Source organism: Coloeus monedula (assembly GCF_965178545.1).
Source record: "Coloeus monedula genome assembly, chromosome: 24".
Taxonomy (NCBI): domain Eukaryota; kingdom Metazoa; phylum Chordata; class Aves; order Passeriformes; family Corvidae; genus Coloeus; species Coloeus monedula.
The window spans coordinates 1,515,946-1,536,910 of record NC_138804.1 but is presented as its reverse complement, the minus strand read 5'-3'; the positions used below and the strand labels follow the sequence as shown (position 1 = coordinate 1,536,910).

Here is a 20,965-nt window from a genome sequence, read left to right as displayed (position 1 = left end):
TCATGACAACAATAAACACCAAAAAATAAACCCCTCCCACCCCTTTCTAGAAGTGGATGTAAATAATATAAAACTCCCTTTCTCTTACTCTGCTTGATGAGACACGGATATATGCAAACACACACACACATCTATATATATATATATAGGAAAGAGAGGATTTTTGGCTGATTCTGTTCTGTCTGTGACCGATTTGTGCATCCAGGTTGCTCTGGGACTGAGCTGTTTCTAGAACTGCGTGTTTCTCAACTAACCCACCTCTACCCGAGTGCTTTTAATTCCCTTAATGAAAATATCATCAGCCAATTAAGCAGCTGGCTGACTAACCCGCTCCTGTTTACCCAAAGTTCACCAAACTCAGCCAGCTGGAAAAAAAATAAAACATCCAATATTGAGCTACGGCACTGTTATAAAATAAACGCAAAGTCTGGAAAGTAAACACGGAGTTTCTCTTGCTCTTTGTGTTTTAATGTCACAGCACAACAGGGCTCTGTTTGGAGGACATTTCGCAATGAAAAAATACTCAGGACCAGCTAAAATTGTACCTATTTGCTCAGAAATGAGCCCTGGTGTGAGTTTTAGGTCAGGCTGTGCCCATCCCCTGGGCTCCCAGTGGGGCTGTGACCAGTCCCAGGCAGCTTCCCCAGGCTATTTGCACAATTAAATTATTTATTTGCTCTGGTTTGAAAAGGAAAAGGCCTGTCCTGGTTCTCAGCTCGGATACCTGGGGAACCTTGGATCAATAAACGAGTAAAGAACCTGGCACAGTCAGGAAAAATCCCAATAGCCCCACCAGAAAAAGGAAGATTTGCTCCCTGCCAGTGCCCAGCTTCCCAAGAAAGGGTCTTGCTTATCTGGGTGTCTAATTCCACCCAAAATCCAGCTCAGGATGTGATCCTGGCTCTGTGCCTCCTGCAGAGAGAACACCCAGGCCTTCCACTGACTCTGGACTCTCCCTCTCAGGTCTTGCTGAAGGTGCCTGCAAGGGCTGACGTTAAAATTCGGGATTCAAACAACAAAAAGGAGCAAGGAAGGGAAAAGCAGGGCTGGGATTTTGTCTGTCAGGAATCACATCCTTGTGTCTCACCTTGCCCCAGTTTCAGGACAATGCACAACCCCCAGCCATGCTGGAACACCAGCCAGTGGAAAAAAAAAAACCCAACCCTGATGGAAAAGCAACACCCCTGACTCGTGAGGGGCTGGGAAAACCAGGAATCCCCCAATGGCACCAGCTCTTCCAAACACCCCCAAAATCTGAACATCGGATCTTCCTCTCCACCTCAGCAGCCTCATCCCTCCTGCACAAGCTCAGAACCACACATCCCTTCCATAATTTCACAGGAAACCCCAAATCCACCACTTCCCACCCATGTGGTCACCTGTCAGTGCAAAGCCAGGGCTGCCCACCACAGGAACCATAAATCCATGTGGTTTATCCCACTCTACAACCTGGAGTTTGGAAATCCTTTCCTTCAGCCTCATCACTCCGGGTTTTTTCCTTCCTCATCACCCAAAGAGCTCCTTCATTCCCTGGTGTTCCTTGTCCTGACCGTGTTCTCCAGCTCACGCATCCCAGGAAACGCCCTCCCTCTGGGGCGGGGACGGAGCTGGACCAGGATTCCCAGCAGGAGAGATGCCAGCCAGGGACCTGCCTCCCTCTGCTGCTGGAAAAGGACACTACAAGGCCAGGGACGCGCCAAAAACGCCTCCACGAGATGCTGCTGTGGAACAAACACGAGAGATTCAGCTCTGCTCTTCTTCCCCTGGCACAGGTACCTTCCCCTGGAGCCAGGATTTAGGAACAGGATTAATGAAGACGAGGGCAAGTGCAAAATAAAACCCATCTTTGCTCAAAGACCAGCGTCCCACAGAGAGAATTCCGCAGCCAGGCCCTCAGTATTTTTAAAACTAGCTTTTAATTTTACCAAACATCAATTGTTTTCCAGAACACGGCAGCAGGACCAGCCCGGCCCTGCTCGGGCAGCGCAGGCTGGGAAGCGATTTATCCCGGGAAGGATAAACCCTGCCCACAGCAACCTTTGCAGGGCAATTCCCATGGAAGCTGCGGGATGGGCACTGCTGGGGTGTCCCTGGGGTGTCCCATCCCTGCTGGTTCCCCGTCCCTCCTGGCCGGGCTCCCCCCATCCAGCCCCTCCAAGCGCCGAGCTCACGGGCACTCCCCGCAGTCTGAGATGATCACCTTCTGCTTTGGCTTCCCATCTTTGGTGCCCTGAGCCTTGGAGAGAAGAGCAGCAGGAATTCCAGGCATGAAATCCTCAGGGCAGGAAGGACATGGGGTGTGCCCCCAGCACCCCAGTGCCCTCACCTACCTCGATCTCCCGCACCACGTCCATGCCCTCCGTCACCTCCCCGAACACCACGTGCTTCCCATCCAGCCAGTCTGTTTTGTCACAGGTGATGAAGAACTGGGAGCCATTGGTGTTTGGGCCGGAGTTTGCCATGGACACCATCCCTGGGATCAGAGAGTGCAGAGTTATGGCCCAGCACAGCAGCTGCTGCTTCAGCCCAGCCCCATTCCCACGTCCTGCAAAACGCTGCTGGATCGAAGGGAGCTGCTGGGTATCAAAATCCACAGGAACTACTGGAAATCAATTATGGGGAGGAACACTTGCAAGTGTGAAAGATGCTCAGCTATTTTTAGCTGCAAAGCTGTTTGTAAGGAGATAAACCTGCTTGCTCACTCCTGCTTTTCACAGTCGTGCTGTGACACTCCTCATTTAAAACCAAGCAGGAGAAGCAGCTTTGAAATTGTTTTTCCTTTATGTAATACTGCAAATAAAGTGGGCAGAGAGGGAACGATACATTTCTGCTCGGTGAGACACGAGGGTCTGAATGTGGCAGAAGAATCTGGCCAATGCAGATTGTAATAATTATAATTATAATTCAGGGCTGCTGCTATCAACACAGCCAAACCAGCCCAAATGTGGCCCCTAGGTGATGCTGAGCCATTTTCTCTCCAGCCCCTGCCTGGAGATGGCTTTACCTGGCCCTGTGTGCTTGAGGATGAAGTTTTCATCATCAAACTTCTTCCCGTAGATGGATTTGCCGCCGGTGCCGTTGTGGTTGGTGAAGTCTCCGGCCTGGCACATGAACTGGGGGATGACGCGGTGGAAGCTGCTGCCTTTGAAGCCAAATCCTTTCTCGTGGGTGCAGAGGCAGCGGAAATTCTCTGTGTGGGGGCAAAGGGGAGGAAGGTGAGAGCTGTGCCAGCCCGGGGGTCACCAGGACGGGAGGCTGAGCCTTCTCCTCACCCGCGGTCATGGGCACCACGTCGGAGCGCAGGAGGATCCGCAGCCGCCCCGCAGGTTTGTTCCCGATCTTGATGTCCATGTAAACCTGGGGGTTGACCCGGGATTTCTTGGCAGGAGGCTCATCCTGGGCAGGAAAAGAAAGAAAAGCAAGCTGAGGTGACATTTCTCTGCTCTGCCTCCAGCCTTACAGTCCCATCCTTTGGGATAGAGGGGATATAGATGGCTCCAGTTGTTTTTCCTACCTCCTGCGCCTCTGCTTTGGGGGCCTCTGCTCCTCCCTCCTCCTTGTTCTCCTCCAAAGTCTTCCCTGAAAACTTCTTCAGCCACTCGTCATCTGACCAGACTGTGGCCAAAAAGGGAAAGGTCAGAGCTCAGGAACTGACCCGAAGGGCCACACCTCAGCTTATGCACAGAGCTCTGAGCATCCCCAGGGATGTTCTCCCCCTCCCAGGCCCCGACTCACCAGGCCTGGATGATCCTTCTTTAATCCGCATGGGTTTGGCCAGGTTCACACGGATTGTCCTGCCAAAGAGCTCAGACTCGTTCTGCAGAGGGGAAAAAAGCACGACAAAGCCCACCAAAAGGTATAAAACCACCCCAAAGCCCTGCAGAGCTCAGAGAACGGGGTTTGGGTTCTCTCTACAGCCCACAGCACCCAGGGCAACAAAGCCACACATCCCCCTAGAACACAGAGCAGGAGTGGGAACAGGGTCCGTACCATGTTGTCAATAGCTGCTGCTGCATCCTGCCAAAAAATCAAAATACAATCATTATAGGCATTTCTTCTCAAGGCCCAGCATAGCCATGTCCCAGCATCTCATTATAAAGACGACTGCCAGGTTTTCCTAAACCTCATCTATCCCAGGGATGTACAAACTGATGGGTTTCGTAGAAGCCATACCCAAACCCCATCCATGTGGGTCTCATCTTCCAACAACCCAAAAAACCCCTTGTATTTCAGATGCTTTTTATTGCTGCCATGAGCATTTGGGAGAGGAGGAGAGGTTTGTGTACCAAGCCCAGGACAGGTGATAGGAGGACAAATATGTGACAGCCCGTGGTGGCCACGAAGCCAAGAAACCCACCCAGGGATGGCAGCAGGAGAGCAGTTTGCTTTGGAAACAGGAAAAGAAAATGGGAAAAGCGGGAATTTGGAGGAGCAGAACACCTTAATGCTGTGCCAGGGAACACACACCCGATTCCACGGACTGTCTCCAGCAGGAAAAGGATGCATCCCAAAACCCCAAAGGCGAGCAAACCCCCAAAAGGCTCAAGCATCTGCTGGTTCCTCACCTCTGCCAGCTCAAACTCCACGAAGGCGAATCCCCGGTGCTTCTCTGGAGGGAGGCAAGCGAGGGGTCAGGGCCAGCACGGACACACCTGGGGGGGTCCCATCCCGGGAAAAGCGCTCGCACCCAAAGCCGCACACGGCGCGGCTGCAGCGCCCCGAGCACGCACCGGTCTCGTAGTCCAGCGGGATCTGGATGTCGGTGATGTCCCCGAAGGGGATGAAGGCGGCGTGCAGAACCTTCTCGTCCACCTCCTCGGCCAGCCCGCCTGCGGGGGCGGCCAGCGGTCACCGCCAGCCACCCCGGCGGCCCCTCGGGGGTCCCCCAGCCCCGCCACTCACCCACGTACAGCACCCGCTTGGTGGCCGCCATCGCGCCCCGGTGCCCCGGAACGGCTCGGCCCGGCCCGCCCCGGAACGGCGGCATCGCCCCGCCCCCGGCCGGCAGCGCGTTCGTGGGGCCGCTCCCGGGACGAGGAAACCCAGTAGAGCCTCCCCATCCTTCTGCAGCTCGTTCCAGAGCCTCGGATGCGCTGTGGAACAGGCGCGTTCAGCTCCAGCCTGAGCACGGTGTCGGAGCTGTGAGTGCGGAGGTCTTCTCGTGGTTCTGTGTTTACCTAAAGAACGCTTTTTTATCCCAAAGGAACAGCCGAAATAAGTTCGCAAAGGATTTATCAGTGCCAGTGCCGAAACTCAGCCGCCTTCGGAGTAGAAAAGAGCAGCAGAACCATTAAAGATGCAGCTGAAAATGCAGAAATGGAAACAGAGAACAGCCCATGACAGAAAGGGAGCCCAAACCCTCGTACCCTTCACTTGAAAATACCTCCCCCAACCCTTCTTAGATCACTGCTTACAGCCATCACCCCCTTCAGACACTGCCCCAGGCATAATTTTAACCCAGCTGCCTCAAAATACTCATTATCCAAAATCAACAAGCAGGGTAACTCAAATCCCAAGTGAATGTATTCACCACCCAATAACTGCCCATCAGTTTGATTTCACAAAGCCACGCCACATTTATTCAGCCAGCAGAGAGAAATTATGACAAACACAGTGCAAGTTTATTCCTTTATTGATAAATGTTTCCCAAACTTTCCAAACTGGATTGTTCAATTAAACACAAACTCACAAAAATACTTCCAGCCTAAAATCCTCAACGTCCTCTTTAGAAGACACAAGGGGCAGCTCTGTTCTGGCAAAGGAAAAGCTTGCAAACCCCCAGATTCTGGTTTTGGAAACCTCAAGCTTCAGAGTTGGCTTTTTAAATAAGATCTTTAAGATTAATTTACAAAATGCAATATAACTATGTGATAAAATGCACGGCCTTGAGATCTGCAGGACAGTGAAGGATCTTCAAACATCTTGAGCTGATGTCTAGGAAGGGGCTATTTGGCTTCTTTGTATCCTAAAGGAAAAAGGGGAGACAGGTCAGCTCCAGACTAGGGAATATTCCAGCATTCCAAGCCATAAGGAATGCGATATAATTGGGAAGGTACAGAGAAGCTGTTTGTGGTGGTCAGATGATCAGAAATCGTTATTATCCACGAGAAACTCAAATTCTTTGCTAAATCAGCCAGTGAAAATAAGAATAAAGTAAGAATCCTCATCCTTCTTCACCGGCTTGAGTCGTGACATCTGATCTCAACAGCACCACAGGAAGTACTGGAGATGGCAATTCCAGACAACCCACAGAGAAATGGAGCGTTAAACACAGGGAGAGGCATTCCAATAACCAAAAACCTTCTTGTCCCACAACAAACACAGGTGACACCACTTGCGTGGACAGACCTATCCAGTGAAACGTTCCCACCATTTAATACATCCTGAAGGCAGATGGTTTCCAGGACAAGCACGGGCATGAAGAGCCTGCTGAGCCTAAAAATCACCAGAGCTCCTTAGGGCTGTTTCCCAGACCAGCAGTTCCACAAGACTTATCCCCATGTTTTTGTCCTTCCTTTTCACATCAGCTGCAAGGGACTTCAACAGCACCATTCTGCTGTTTATTTAAGGGATCTAAAGGATATTCTTTAAGTTCTACATAAGGATTCTTCTGGCAGGAACGACATTAGGAGCTTTTTGTTGTTAAAGAGTGGACTATAATCAGACAAGTGCTAGTCACAGACCCACATGAATTGTTCACTAACAACCGTGTTTTATTTGCTGATTCTGGAAGCTTTTCGCTGAAGCTGAGGACTGAGACACTCACCAGTCATCCTGGTTCAAGAGGTAGCAGCAACCACTCCCACTTTCTGGGCAGCTTCTTTCTTGGCTTGGTGAGCCTGCAGCACTGCCACAGCCTCCTCCACCTGGGGAGACAAATCCAGTGAGATCTTCTCCCTGCTCAGAACCCCCCAACACAAAAGGAACACAGCAGCTCACCTTGGAGCGGAGGGACTCGGGAGATTCCAGCATGTGCAGCAGCTCCGAGTTGTCAATCTCTAGCAGCATTCCTGTGATCTTCCCCGCCAGGCTGGGGTGCATAGCTTGGATCAGAGGGAACAAACGTTCTCCTGAGGGAGAAAAAGGAGTTCAGACAAATGAGTTTTGATCTTTGAAACCTGAGGGGATGAAAAATGATCGGTGAGCACTGGGGTTTTACTCACCCAGCATCTGTTTCTGCTCCTGGGGAGGGGCAGCAGCCAGCATGGAGGCTGTCAGTGGCTCCTGGCCCTGCACATGCACTGCAGGCTGAGGTGCCTGAAAAGGGCAGACAAGGGTTATGAAATAGGTATGAGGCTGATTGCTTCCTATTTAGACAATATTAAAATGTTCCCTCCTAAAACACAACCTCTGTCAAGCCTACAGCACACTTCAGGCTTCAGAAAAGGGCAGGTAAGGTGCCCTTGGTTCACAAACACTCCCTGCAAATCCTGAGCTCAAAACCCTGGAATGTCACACGGGGCACTGTAAATATCTCACAAAAACCAGATCAGACATCGTGAGGTGTTAAAAAAGGCAGGTGTGGATGTTGTTCTTTCTTTCAGTGATACCCCAGTGGGAACTTGGCAAAGAGGAGAGACACTTAAAGGGTTGCAAAACAGGAACAAAGAAGCAAGAAAAATATCCTTACAGCAAGTCTGGCTACAAAAGGGCTTGTGAGTACACGACAGATAAACCAACCAGGGTGCCCCTGGCAAAGGCACAACTGCCAGGTTTGTAAATTCCAAATTAGGACTGTCTGGGCCATAAAAGTAGCTTGAAGTTTTTATAAAAATACTTCAGTTGCATGTGAAACTGCGGGGACTGCCCAGCCCCTGGTGGTACCTGCAGAGGCTGGACACCTGGGTGTGGGCTGCGGACACTTGAGGCGTATTTATAAGGAGGGACAGCCCTGGGAGCAGGGGCAGCTACAGGAGGACGGGGAGCCAAAGTCTGTGCTGCTGTGCCAACACCTGCAAAGGAAGGAGAACACAGTGACAAACACCTGCAGCAACGTGCAAACAAGCTGGGATGTCTGGGTTTGATTCTGAATTCAAACTACGCTCTGCATGGTGATACTTCTTTAGAAACCATTCTCCAAAGTGTAGCTGGCTACTTCAGGGAGGGGCTGTTCTCCCTAGAACCAATCCACAGATGCCACACTTTGTTTCTTTTTAGCTGCTCGCTGGAATAAAATGAATTTGGATGCTCTCCTCTGAAAGCAAAAGCCATAAGCTAACACAGCTTTCTGAGTGGTGTTGCAGAGGTGTAGAGATGAGTCCCAAACCAGTGGGAAAGAACCCATCTGGATTTCCACTGCTGTGCTGTAGCACCAAGCACCCCCAGACCTGCACTGCACAGCGAGGAATAGGAAAGAGGCAGGTGCTGGCTCTGCTCTTTGCAGACATCCCAGGTCTGACAACCATCTCTGGGAGTAGAAGTCAAGTCTCCACAGCATCCTCCTCCCTCCCAGAGAAAGGGAAAAGCCCAGGAAGAGACCCCTTCTTACCAACTCTCTGGGCAGCAGCTGGGAGGCCCCGGGAGGCCGGAGCGTTGGCAGGGGCCAGGTGGCGCAGGGCTGGCCGAGGCCCCGACTGGCGCATGGCATTCGGCATTCCCTGGAAGCCTAAGGGATGGAATGAGGGGAAATCTCAAAAGGGAACCAGCTGGCAAGGCAGGACACTCAGCTACAGGGAAGCATGGGAAGAATCAGAGAATCACAGAATATGCTGAGTTGGAAGGGACACACAAGGAGCAGAGTCCAGCTCCTGGCCCTGCACAGGACCGTCCCCACAAAGGAAAGCATTAATTGTTCCTGTTGGGAAGGGCAGCCCCCAAAGGCTTCTACAACCAAAACAGACTCTGGCATTCTCACCTTGAGGTCTTCCTCCTTGCTGCCAGCGTGGGTTGGGTCTCATCTGTGTCATTTGGTTGGGTGCATAGTAAGTGGGTCTGCTCTGAGCCTGGAGGAAGATCAGATAAGCTCAGAGGCAACATCCAAGTGCATGACAAACGTTGTTCACAACATGACCCAACACTCAAGTCAGATTAAGAGAACAGGCAGCTGGCAAGTCACAGAATAACCTCCACAAGAGCTGTTTGCTTACAGGCATAAAAAATGCTCAGTGAGATGAACAAAGCTGAACCCAGACAGGTTAAAAACCCCACAGCAGCTCACCTGGGGCACAGCAGGCATGAAATACCCGCCAGCAGCAGGCTGGAACTGGTTGATGATGGTGTTGGCAGGCAAGGCCCTCATGCCAGCGATGCGCTGCATGTACTGGTTGGTGAGATGGGCCTTCCTCTCCTCCTTCCTCTGTGCCAGTGCCACATAGAGGGGCTTGGAGCCCACGATGCGCCCGTTCATCTCTGTCACAGCTTTGGTGGCCTCCTCTGGAGAGGAAAAGCAGACAAAGCCAAACCCTTTGCTCCGTCCATCTTCCAGCATCACCTGCAGTAAAGATGAATTGCTAATGGAGTACAACTGAGCCTAAGAATCTGTGGATTTTAAAATTTTAGGCAGGACATAACTTGTTGCAGAGGTGTAGAGACAGGTTCTCATGAAGAGTCACCTGTCTGGATTTGCTCTGCGTTGCTGTCAGCACCATGTGTCCCCAGGCCCACACCGCACAGTAAGGAATGGGAAAGATTTGGTGCAGTTCTAAATGCACACAGGAAAGTGCCATTTCATGCTTATCACCTCAAACAAGCATGTTTGCCACTTCCTGCCTCCCCTTTGGGTAAGGGAATGAAGTTTTCAGTACAATCCCACTATTTACTAAGCCAGGTGTTTTCAGAATCCCAATAACCACAGGTTAAGAAGAGCCCTTTAATGCCATGGTAGACAAAAGGTCCTTTCTTCAGGCTTTAAAATCCAAATAACCCCCAAACCCCACATTACCTTGGCACTCGTTATTGACCCAAAAGGTGAGAACTCCTTCCTCAGTTTTTCATCATCTATAGTGTCATCTAGGTTTTTAATGTACAGGTTAACACCCTGGAAGGGAGAGAACAGCATGACATTCATAATATTAAAAAAACCCAAAATCTTAAGCACATCAACTGTTACCCATCTGCCAGAGCTGTTAATTTATCTGAAAACTCTTAATTTAGCATCATGTTCCTTCCACACCACCCAAAGCTGAAGGTGATAAATGTTGCAAAGGCGTAGAGACAAGTCCCACTGTGGTGAAAGGGAGCTTGTCTGGATTTCCTCTGCCTTCCTGTGGCATCATCACATGTCCCCAGTCCAGCACTGCAGCTCAGGGAGTGGGGGAGTTTCAGATGCCACCTCTGACACGACCCAGTTCTGCCATAAATTACAGAGAGCGGTGCAGATTTGTGCTGTCTCTTCCCATCCCTCCAGGGATCCCCATTTGAAAGTCAAGGAGACTTCATGCCTGTTCCTCCTAAACGCTTTCAGTGCCAAGACTAAGCCCTGATGCCCCCCCTGCCACCAAATACCACAGAGACCCCTCTGTGTTTTAACCCAGGATGTGTCACAGGACAATGACTACTCTGGCAATTCCTTCAACAGGCCAGACACGATGCTTAAGTTGAGAAAAGGAACAGATTATTCACCTGGTACCGGCTGAGTCTCTCCTGTTTTAGCTGTTCAAACCTCCTCTTCAGCTCTGCCTGGCGCTCAGCCTTCTTCTGTGCTCTGCCCACAAACAGCATTTTCCCATTGATGTCCTTCCCATTCATTTCTTCCACTGCCTGCACAGAGGGTTCCAAAAGAAACTCTCAGCTGCTGCAGCAAGGCAGCCCCTGATCCTGTCAGAACAGGACTGCCCAGAGCTGACGTTGTGTCCCTGCCTGTCCATAAACCAGAGTTTGCACGTTACCTTTGCACTGCTCCTGTTAACAGGCTCATTAAAGACAAGCTGAAGTTATCAGACAGATCAAGCTGAAACACCAGAGAGTGCTGAACTAACTTGGAAATTTATCCCCACCTTTTCTTGTAATTAAAACTATATTTTAACAAGCATTCTGCTTAGAAAATACCATTTTTAAGCAATGTTGTCATTCTAGGTGCCCTCCTCCTCCTTCAGCCCTGCACTGTAGTATTTCTTCAGCAATTAACATTCTTGATTATACCACTGCACTCTGTGTGGATCCAGGAAACTGGAGGAATGCCAAGTCACCCTTGAATGTCAAGCTATTAAGGTGCAAAAGGTTTCCAAGTTCCCACATCTAGAAGAGGTCAGGCCCGAGGCAGAATTTTCTTCCATTTCAGAAACAGGCTCCCAAGATAAACCAAGTTTTTCTTCTCTGAAGTTATCCAAGCAACATGGAAGTTGGTCCTACCTTGTTGGCCTCTTCATGCTTTTCAAAGCTTACAAAGCCAAAGCCTTTGGATTTTCCAGTGGGATCTGTCATCACTTTAACACTCAGCGTTTTACCTGTTACCAAAGCACAGGGTTAGTAAAATATCAAATGTATCTCAAGATTATTAATTTCCATTTAATAGCCTCAGCCTCAAAGTGACCAAGGCAGAGACTGCACAGTAGCAGCACTCAAAGTACCACATTTCATGAAATTCACTGCCTCAATAAAAACATTTCTGTATTTACCATATTTGCCAAAGAGCTCCTTCAGTCTTTCATCATCCATGTCATCCCCAAAGTTTTTAATATAGACATTGGTGAATTCCTTCGCCTTGGCTCCCAGCTCGGCCTCCCTCTCTTTACGAGACTTGAATCTCCCAACAAATCTGTAAGATAAAAAAAATGAAAATCCCAATAAACAGATCGGTTTCCAGAGCAAAAAAACCAATGTGTGACTTGCGGCAAGGCAAAAAAATGAGTGTGTAGTAGGAGCTGGGAATGGGGACAAGAAAAGGTGACAGCAGAAGACAACAAACAGGCCACAGACCAACCAGAAAAATCACCTGTGTGCTGTGGGTGGCCAAGGACTCCCACTGGCCCTCCTACATAGAACCCACCCCAGCCCGCTCACAGAGAGGTGGCAAATCAAGGCTCGGTCAGGGAAACCCACCAGTCCTGGAATGGAGGGGTAGCAGGCCATGGCTTGGGCAGGGTCACTCACCAGCCCTGGAGTGGAGAGGTAGCAGGCCAAGGCTTGGGCCAGGAGAACCAGTGCCTTGTGTGTCCCTGTTAATACCGAGATGCATCCCGGAGCATGTGAGCGCTGCTGCTGCCGGCTGTGACACTCACACTTTGCGGTCGTTGAGCAGCATGCCGTTCATCTTCTCGATGGCCCTATCTGCAGCATCCTGGGTCTCAAAGTGCACAAAGGCGTAGCCCTTAGAGCCATTCTCATCACACACCACCTGCAGGAGAGGGAGCAAAGTGAGCTGTCAGCGTTCCTCCTGCATCACGGGCTAGCAGGTGAAAAGGTGTTGCTGCCAAGGGTCAGCACGAGGCAGACGCAACCTGAGCGTCAGATTCCTGCACTTCACCACCAAATCTGATGTGATTTCAGCAATCCCTGAGCTTTTGGTCAACTGTGCCTTTCAGAGATTCTGTTTGAACACCAAGGTGACGGGTTCAATCTCTGTAGGCACCGTGCATTTAAAGAGCTGGGCTTGATGGGCCTCGTGGGTCCCTTCCAATTCGGAATATTCTGTGATTCTGCTCCTTACACTTTGTCACTCCTACACTCCAATCTCTCATCACGTCCCCACCATAAAAGAACTGGACAATGGAACCACATCTCACCTTGCAGGACAAAATGTTTCCAAACGCCGAGAATGTGTCATAAAGTGCCTTGTTATCAATGGATTTGTCCAGGTTCTTGATGAAGACATTCCCAACCCCTGACTTCCTCAGGGAAGGGTCCCTCTGAGACCACATGATGCGAATGGGTTTCCCTTTGATCACATCAAAATTCATGGTGTCGAGAGCTCGCTCAGCTGCAAGAGAAGCCAAGAAGAGATTTCTGTGGTTGGTTAAAAAATAAAGGTTTCCAGGGGGTGGGTGATTGTTTTTTCTGAATTTTACTCAGCTCATGGAGGCATTTGGGGTGTTATCAGAGGTGATCAATGACTTCTAACTCAATGTTTCAAGGGAGGTCTTTGCAGCACAGTCACTAAGTATATAAAAGGTTTCACAGCCTTTAAATTTCCATTATAGCAATACATTAACCACCACAGCAAAATGGATATCAAAATGCCTGGGGTTTATTAGCTATATTCTGAATTATTATGAAGGTAAATTGCTCCATCTAAAGAAGGAAAGGAAAACCAGGAAACCCTGATTAAAAAAAAAAAAAAAGAAGTAACAAAAGTGACTGTGTGGCTGTTTTGCTTTTCATGAAGCTCCCATCTCCCCATCCTCATTTCTATTCAGAGAGAAGGATCATCTCCCTGTCAGGTCAGGGAAAATGTGCACAAACACATGGCTGGCTGTGAGGACATGAGTCAGCCTCTACAGAACTTATGGGGCCAAAAAAATGATTCCCAAGTTGCTCAAGCTGAAGGTGACAAGAGAGCTGAGAAAATTCTGGGGGGGGGGAAAGTCGGTACACCCCATCTGATTAGCAGGGAAGTGTTTATCTAAACTCTCCAACACCAGCACTGTCATTCTAACCTGCACTGAAACCCCCCCTCCACGAGGCTATTTCTGCTGCCTACTGGTGTATTAAAAGGATCATTACATACACACATCAGGATCTTGTTCATAAAATTGAGATGCTTGCACTGTTCCGTGCCAGAAAACACTCCCAGCATGGAGCGAGCAGAGAAGAAAGAAAGATTGTTAATTCCCAGCATGGAGCAGGCAAAGAGATGGGAAGACATGCATTAAAATCAAGGGAAATTAACAGGGCAGAGCCCAAGCTTTCTGAATTTGTTTGGCTCAGTTCTCCCAGGCCGCCTTCGCCCTGTGGTATTTGCTGATTAGATTTCAGGAGCAGAAAATTCAAGGAAAAGACCAATCTGAACACCTTGCACGTGACTTGGCTCATGCAGCCTGAGTAACCACTCAGCATGTCCCAAAACCATCTCTAGGAATTCCAGTGGAATATCGCCTACCAAAGTCAGCACTCCCTACCCCCAATGCCAGCTTCTATTACTTCATGGAAGTTTCTCCGGATTTTTCATGTGCTTTGAAACGTTTTTTGTTGTTGTTGTTGTTGTTGTTCTTGCTGCTTTTTAAATTGAAGTGGTACCATTGCTGTTTTCCCCACACATAAATCCAGTTGGAAACAAGCTCTGCTTGAAAAAAAATATAATTTAAGGACTCCAACAGCTCTGTTTAGACAAAGGTGTTAAATGCAATTAAGTGCCAGGCTAAAATGATTCCTCAGCTGCTGCTCCAAGTCCATGCAGCCCAGGTTCTTCCTGCAGTCCTTTCCTAGTAGGCAGCTCAGCAGGCGACCCGGTGCAGCTTGTCAAATTTGGCAGTGTTTATTTATAGCAGGCAGAGGTCCTGCAGAAGCATGTGCTGGCAAGGGCACAAACTGGGTGGATAATACCATTTGCAGCAGGACCAGGCTCCTGCTGGAAGGTGAGGAGCAGATGAAGCAGTGGCGTGTAAGCAGGGGGAGCTGCGAAAGCTCCGCAGCCACCACCCAGATCCAGAGCAGTCAAGAAGTTCCTCCCGGTTCTTACCAGCTCCCCAAGCAGATACTATTGCACCGCTCTTTCAACAGGTTGCTACTGTTCCACTCTATTATTATGCCGGGCTTGGAATTCACCCAGACACTTCTGGTTGAGCAGTGAAAGCCCTACATGGATTCCCTGAGGGATGCGTGCCACACCCACAGGTGGAAATGCAATCCCACTCCACCAGGACCTCAGAAAACCTGTAAGGGATCTGCAAGAGTTCTGTGAATGACTCACAGCAAGCACATCTGATTCATTTCCTTAATCTGAGCAAACACCTTCTCGTTTTCTTCTATTTAAGCCACAAAGCTTCAGCCATTTCAGTTCCTGTATCTGTTTCTCTCCCACTGGTTCCTGTCATCCTTCCAGCAGACTCAAACTGCAGCTCATACAGAACACTGAACACACTCACAGCCCCTTTCAGGCTTCCTTTTCATTCCCTTTCCATGGCCTTCTGGACAGGGAGAGCACCTGAACACTCACTGCAGTTTGCCTCAAGAGCAATTAAAATCCCTTACAGGCTCCCTGATGCAGAGCTAACACAATGGTGGAATTAGTGGCTGTGAAGACAGAGAACCAATCTCACACCCCAAGATTCACCCAGAAGAAACTCCACAGAAGGAGTTTTATTCTCCCCAAACCTCCAGGCTCTCACTTAGGCCACTGAGAAAAAAAGTCCTGACAAGGAAAGCACACGAAGCAAATGTAACCACTTCTTTTTTAAAAAGAGATGGTTGCACATACAACAGGCTTCGATTCCTCAATCACTGAAGTTACAACCAAATCCTGCTGCAATGAAAAAGGTACCAACTCCTCCCTTTTACCTCCACAATTCACCTTGCACAGCTCCTCTGCCTTCAAGGAGGAGAACAAACAAGTTTATCTACGCTCTTCTACAGAAACACGAATCTATTCCCAGCCCTGGGATCCTCCTTAGCCTGGGAAACATTCTGTTTTTCCTACACTTTCAGAACATCTTATCTCTGCAGCCAAACTGAAGCTTCTCTGCTTCGTTACTTGAGTTGTCACTTCGTGACTGTCAATGTTTGGAATTAAATTGCATGGAACACATGAAAAGAGGAATTCAGCTTGTTTGTTGAGTTTGCTTTCTTTCCCTTCTTCACAGTCAGGAAGAATAAATATTAACACAGCCACAGCTGAGCCTGAACTAGCCAGAACTTTGAAGTGTTTCCTTACCCTGCCTATCACAGGATGACAGGCTCAGCATTCAGCATTCCCTGGTTACTCCAGCAAGGAGCTGCAATCAAAACCAGCAGAGCTCATTTTCCCTAAAAATAACCTCTCTGCAGCAGACCACTGCCAGTTAGACAATGCCTGTCCTGCATCACTCCAGCAGCTACAAACACACAAAGAAAAACACAAGCTTTGACCCAGTTTGGACACGGGAACCTGGAAGTGCAGAGCATGCTCAGGATGTGGCAGTGTGAGCTCCTCGTGACCCTGAAATGGGGAAGAGTTCTGGCTGCTTGATTTGCTCTGTGGACACAAGGACAGAGTGCTACTTTAGAACACAAAAAAAAAAAAAGTTAAATCGTTGCTTTCTTCACATTTACAAAGAACTCACCCTTCCACAAAAGGTGCTGGGGAAGTGCAAACTATCATTTATCAACCTTTTTAACACCTACTACCAGTTCAAACATACGGTGTGTCCACAGCAAGTTTGCAGAGCACAAAACCTCCTGATTACTGTTAAGTGGTACTTCGGGAGCACCTGCTCTCAACCATAAATCCAACCAGATTCCTGCAGTGCTCCCCTCAGCTTTTCACAGATTTAGTGGGATGAAGCCCAAGTGCATTTCTGATTATGCATTCCTGGAAGAAAACAAAGATCCCTCCTCCTCCTCTCAGGAAGCCTCATGCAGTCCAAATTTCCTTGAAAACAGTCCAAATTTCTGCATTTTACACTGAAAATCATCTTCTTCGTAGTCAAGTTTGTTTTGGAGAGACCACAACCTTCTTCCAAATTATCTATCCATGTCCTGCTGCATTACAAGGAGTACCAGCAGCTGGGTTTTTTATTTATGCAGAGTAACAAATGCTGCAGTTTGACAGGAGAAATTCAGAAATTCTCATCTCTTCATGAGGGCAGGAGGAGTCTGACTATTCCTCTGTGGCCCAGTAACCACTCAATATTTAGGTTTAAACCACTTGACCTTCTAAGACCTACCAGTAACAAGACACCACCTACTTGGTCCAAGTATCACTTCAAGTCCAGGAGCTTCCTAAAATGTCTGCTGCCTCCCCAGCAGCCCAGAATGGTGCAACCTCCCCCTAAATTCCTGCCTATTCTTTTTTTAACCATAAAAGATTACCTTGGAATCTATTGGGAAGGCCCCGATTTGTATGAGGTGCAGAATGTTTCTGCTAAAGCACATGGGACCAAGCCACTGATCCCTTCTGACATCAGCACTCTTCTCTGCTTTGAGAGAACGTTTATCTACACTTCTGCACCCCATCTCCCCAGGATTCATCCAACCCGAGCTCAGAGTTCCTTCCTGGCTTTGTTTCTGCTGCTTGTTTTTATTTCTCTGATCCTGCAAAATGAGATCAGAGCCTAGGGAAGGCAGGTGGGCTGGGATAACTTTGTCCAGCACATAAATGTACCAAGGTGGTGTTTTAAGAGGCAGTCAGGGCAGACAGGTTCATCAGAGCAGGATGGGACCACAAATACAGGCTCTCAGGTTCTTCCCTTCTCACTGAGAAGCTTTAAAACACAAATATACTGCAAAAGAAAAGCTTTTTTGAGAGTGCCATGGATGAGATATTATGCAGTGGGGTGCAAGTCAGCTTTAATCAGCATGACAAGAGAAAGGATCAAAAGTGCTCAATCAGATCAGTCCAAGGGAAGGACATCAGAAGGAACTGCCCTGGGAGAAGATGGAAGCTCTGCAAAAACATAAAGCAGGAAAACCTACTACAGGCTACAGGAAAGCTGCTGTAAACTGATTCTGAATTCAAGGGGAAAAGCTCACTCTCATCTCTACTTGGATGCCTCTATCACATAGAGATGCTGTTAAACCCCAGCACGGAGCAATAAACTTGCAGCAGTCAGCAGGCAAAGCTCTGAAAACTGGGGCAGAAAACGCTGACCCATTTTCCTTCCAGAAGAGACATGTTCCAAAATGACCTCTCCTGTCCCATCTTTCACCTGCTGCTTCAGCTCTGGAACACCTGGCTTTGAGCAGGAAACAAAGTGTGAAAAAAAGAGAGTCTGGCAAGAGCAAAGCAATGTGGCATCGGCACAGGAGACAGCCTGGCTTTCCACACATCAAACAAAGCATTTTATTTCACTTTAGAGCAAGAACACCACTTCCCAAACTGGGAGGCACGTCCAGCTGCTGGCACAAACACAGCAGATATTAAATTTATTGAACAGGGAGTGCGTGGAGCAGCCACAGGATCAGTCACTGAACTGAGCACTCAACCAGAGCTGACTGCTCTGAACTTTCTCTGCTAGGGCTGGCTGCACAAATCCCCACAGAGACAACCCCAAACGACCTCAGAACGAAGGGAAACACAGCAGGGATTATTTCCTTACGCGAGGAACAAACACAAATCTCCAAAATTCGGAATCAGTGAGAGAAACAGGCCCGCCTAAAAGAGATGTTACCAAGATGTGCCTCTGCAGAGCATTTCGTAGACACCAAGCAGCAAAAAACATTCCTGTTGCAACCACTAGAAAGGGACGACTCACCCTGTAACACTGTGGTAGGCAGCTACATGGCAACACGTGAATTAGTGGGGAAAAAATGAGGGGGGGGGAGATAAAAAAAAGCCCTGGATGTGGTTGGAATTGTCACTCACCATCTGCTGGCTGCTGGAAGTTGACGTAGGCGTAGCCCAGGGAGCGGCGGGTGATCATATCCCTGCAGACCCGAATGGACAGCACGGGCCCGGCGGGGCTGAACTTCTCATAGAGCATGGCCTCGGTGATATCGGGGTGCAGGTCCCCCACGTACAGCGAGGCCATGGGGTAGCTGCTGGCGGCCGTGTTCATCTTCCCCTCGGCGCTCTCAACCACTGGGGACCACGGGGTTTTACACTTGGGGGGTTCAAGGCAAGCTTCTTATAAATATTAATCTTGGGGGAACACTCAAACTCTTAATTAAAGCCTAAGCTGCGGCCTGCAGAAGCTTGGGGAGGGGGCGGTGGGAGGGTGGGCACCAGGACACAGAGCAGCTGAGAGGGTCGTGCGAGCTTGAAAAATCAGCAAAAAACACCCCAAAGTTACGCCTCCTGGAGAGCAGCGATCGGATACGACGCCAAAATTCATACGCCGGCTCCCGAGCGCTTTGAGGCAAAAACCTCCCAAACCCCACGTCTCTTATTTTTTTTTTTTCCTTCGATTTAGCCCAGATTCTGCAGAGCGGCGGCCCGTTGATCTTCTGAGGAAATAAAAACAAAAATAAAAACAAATAAAGCTCTAACCCGCATTAATATAACTACTTCCTTTTAAATTAGCTCAGCTAGGTAGCCTAAAAGCATTATAAATAAACCAGAGCGGCTGTGGCGGTGCGACAGCCCGCACGCGGCGGCCTGAGGGCGGCCGGGCAGCCACGGAGCGGCCGCCGCCGCGCTCGCCCGGCGCCCCCGCGCTCTTCCCCAGCCCTCCCTGCCCCGCGGCGGGGTCGGCGGCGCCGGACCCGACCCCGACTCACGCGGTGCGGCCGCGACGGGCGGAAGGGCGGCGTTTTTAGGGGGCGGCGGCGGCGGCGGGCGGCCCTTTATAGCCGCCGCGGCGGCGCGAGTGGGCCGCGGTGCCGCCGAGAGGAGGCGGCCGGGCCCGGCCCGGAGCGCGCCGCGCCGCACGCAGCGCCCCCCAGCGGGCGGGAGGACCGCGGGGAGCACCCCCCGCCCCCCCCCCCCCGGCTCCCGCCATTTCGGGGCCGCCACAGGAGAACGGCCCGTGCTGGGATTGTTAAAGTTAAGCGTTGTTGGAAATGATGTCGCTTCCCGGATTGATTGGGGTTTTTTTAGGTGTTTTAATTAATTGTTAGCGGTGCCCGCTTGCCCTCAGGACTGTGAAGGTGAGGAGCTGCTGGAGGGGATCCAGCGGAGGCCACGAAGGGGATTTGGGGTCTGGAGCATCACCCTGATGAGGAGAGACTGTGGGAGCTGGGCCTGGTCGGTCTGGAGAAGGGAAGGCTGAGAGGGGATCCCATCAATCCGGAAAATATCCCCAAAGGGTGTCAGAGGATGGTGCCAGAGTGTTCAGTGGCCCCCAGCGAGGAGCAGCAGCCGTAAATTAAAACACGAGTTTCACCTCAACATTTAGACAGATTTAGGAACAAACAATCCCCTGTGGGCAGCTGGCAGAGAGATGGATCCACAGCAACACCCCCCCCAGAAGAGTTTTTGGGGTTGTTTTCCCTCCCACCCCATCCTCCCATGTGTGGACGTCTCACGGGGCAGCTCAGCCCCACCATAAAACACAAAAACCCCAGGGGAGCCTCTTGGGGAGAAAGGGGCCATGGGGCTGGGACCAGGGCAAGGAGCTGGTCGAGCAGAGGAGTGCGCCAGGGGATCAAACAATTCCTCTGGGATCATTTTCCTCCCTGCTCCACGCTCTGGTTTTGGAGGTGTCGCTGGCAGTGGGATGAGGAGCGGCTGGAGCTGGAGCTGTTCCCACAACCTCCTCCTCTTCAGAGCATAATTTTTCCTCAAATAAGCACAAGTTCCTGCAGCAGCCCCGGCGCTGTGCCAGCTCCCATCATGGGCTGCCCTGGAGCAGGACCAAGGGTCCTGATGTCTCTCCATGGAAGCGAGCTGTCAGTCCCAGGGTGAGGCTTGAACGACTCCGAATGCAGCAGAAAGCTGCTGGGATGGGAGAGGGATTCACCCCCCTCTGCTGCTGTCCCATGGCTTCACGCTCACGAGATCAGCTCCAGGGAGACCCGTAATTATCTATTTCCAGCATCTTCAGCAGAGCGTGAGGACACGGCAGTGCAGGATTCAGTGATTCATCAGTGACCTTCAGGCTCCACGGATGGCCTGTTAAGGGGGACTAAGATAGTCTGTAGAGGCTGGTGAGCTGGGCATTGTGGCTTTTTAATCCTACATTAAATTGCCTTTAATTTGCTTTAAAAGCGGGATGCAGTGTTATCATAAAAATGGGATATGGTATCTACCCCTTCGTTACAGTGGAATAATCAAGAGTAGCAGAATAAAGGTAAAAACAGCAAAGCAAGTTGTAACGATTTGCAGTCTTTTCTGTCCTGATAAACACAAAAGGCACAAATCATCCTCCTCCTGGTCTCATCATTCTCCCAACAGCTGCCAGTGCTGGGAGGCCGCACTGGTGGGGTCACGCCTGCCACCGTTTTGTGCTTGGTCCTTCACAGCTGGCACCTCCTCCGCTGGGAAACCGTGGACTGACACAGGCATCTCGCTGTGGAA

General features: G+C 50.0%; 2 protein-coding genes across 2 annotated transcripts; both read right to left on the bottom strand.

Moving 5' to 3' along the window:
* Nucleotides 1–1,906: 1,906 nt before the first annotated feature.
* PPIE (peptidylprolyl isomerase E) lies at nucleotides 1,907–4,964 on the bottom strand. Its single transcript, XM_082296480.1, has 10 exons — nucleotides 4,903–4,964; nucleotides 4,731–4,829; nucleotides 4,566–4,609; nucleotides 3,991–4,017; nucleotides 3,736–3,817; nucleotides 3,515–3,615; nucleotides 3,273–3,396; nucleotides 3,005–3,190; nucleotides 2,331–2,473; nucleotides 1,907–2,236 (listed from the first exon to the last, which is right to left on the bottom strand). Exons 1-10 carry the CDS (start codon nucleotides 4,931–4,933, stop codon nucleotides 2,168–2,170), a joined length of 906 nt encoding a protein of 301 aa, XP_082152606.1. The 5' UTR covers nucleotides 4,934–4,964; the 3' UTR covers nucleotides 1,907–2,167.
* A 635-nt stretch (nucleotides 4,965–5,599) lies between these two features.
* PABPC4 (poly(A) binding protein cytoplasmic 4) lies at nucleotides 5,600–19,349 on the bottom strand. The gene is made up of 16 exons (XM_082296720.1): nucleotides 19,228–19,349; nucleotides 18,374–18,954; nucleotides 12,663–12,856; nucleotides 12,159–12,274; nucleotides 11,556–11,695; nucleotides 11,290–11,384; nucleotides 10,561–10,698; nucleotides 9,881–9,976; nucleotides 9,158–9,430; nucleotides 8,855–8,942; nucleotides 8,489–8,605; nucleotides 7,825–7,952; nucleotides 7,164–7,257; nucleotides 6,940–7,070; nucleotides 6,767–6,866; nucleotides 5,600–5,965 (listed from the first exon to the last, which is right to left on the bottom strand). The coding sequence occupies exons 2-15, from the start codon at nucleotides 18,564–18,566 to the stop codon at nucleotides 6,780–6,782; spliced, it is 1,890 nt and encodes a 629-aa protein (XP_082152846.1). The 5' UTR covers nucleotides 18,567–18,954; nucleotides 19,228–19,349; the 3' UTR covers nucleotides 5,600–5,965; nucleotides 6,767–6,779.
* Between the last annotated feature and the right edge of the window lie 1,616 nt (nucleotides 19,350–20,965).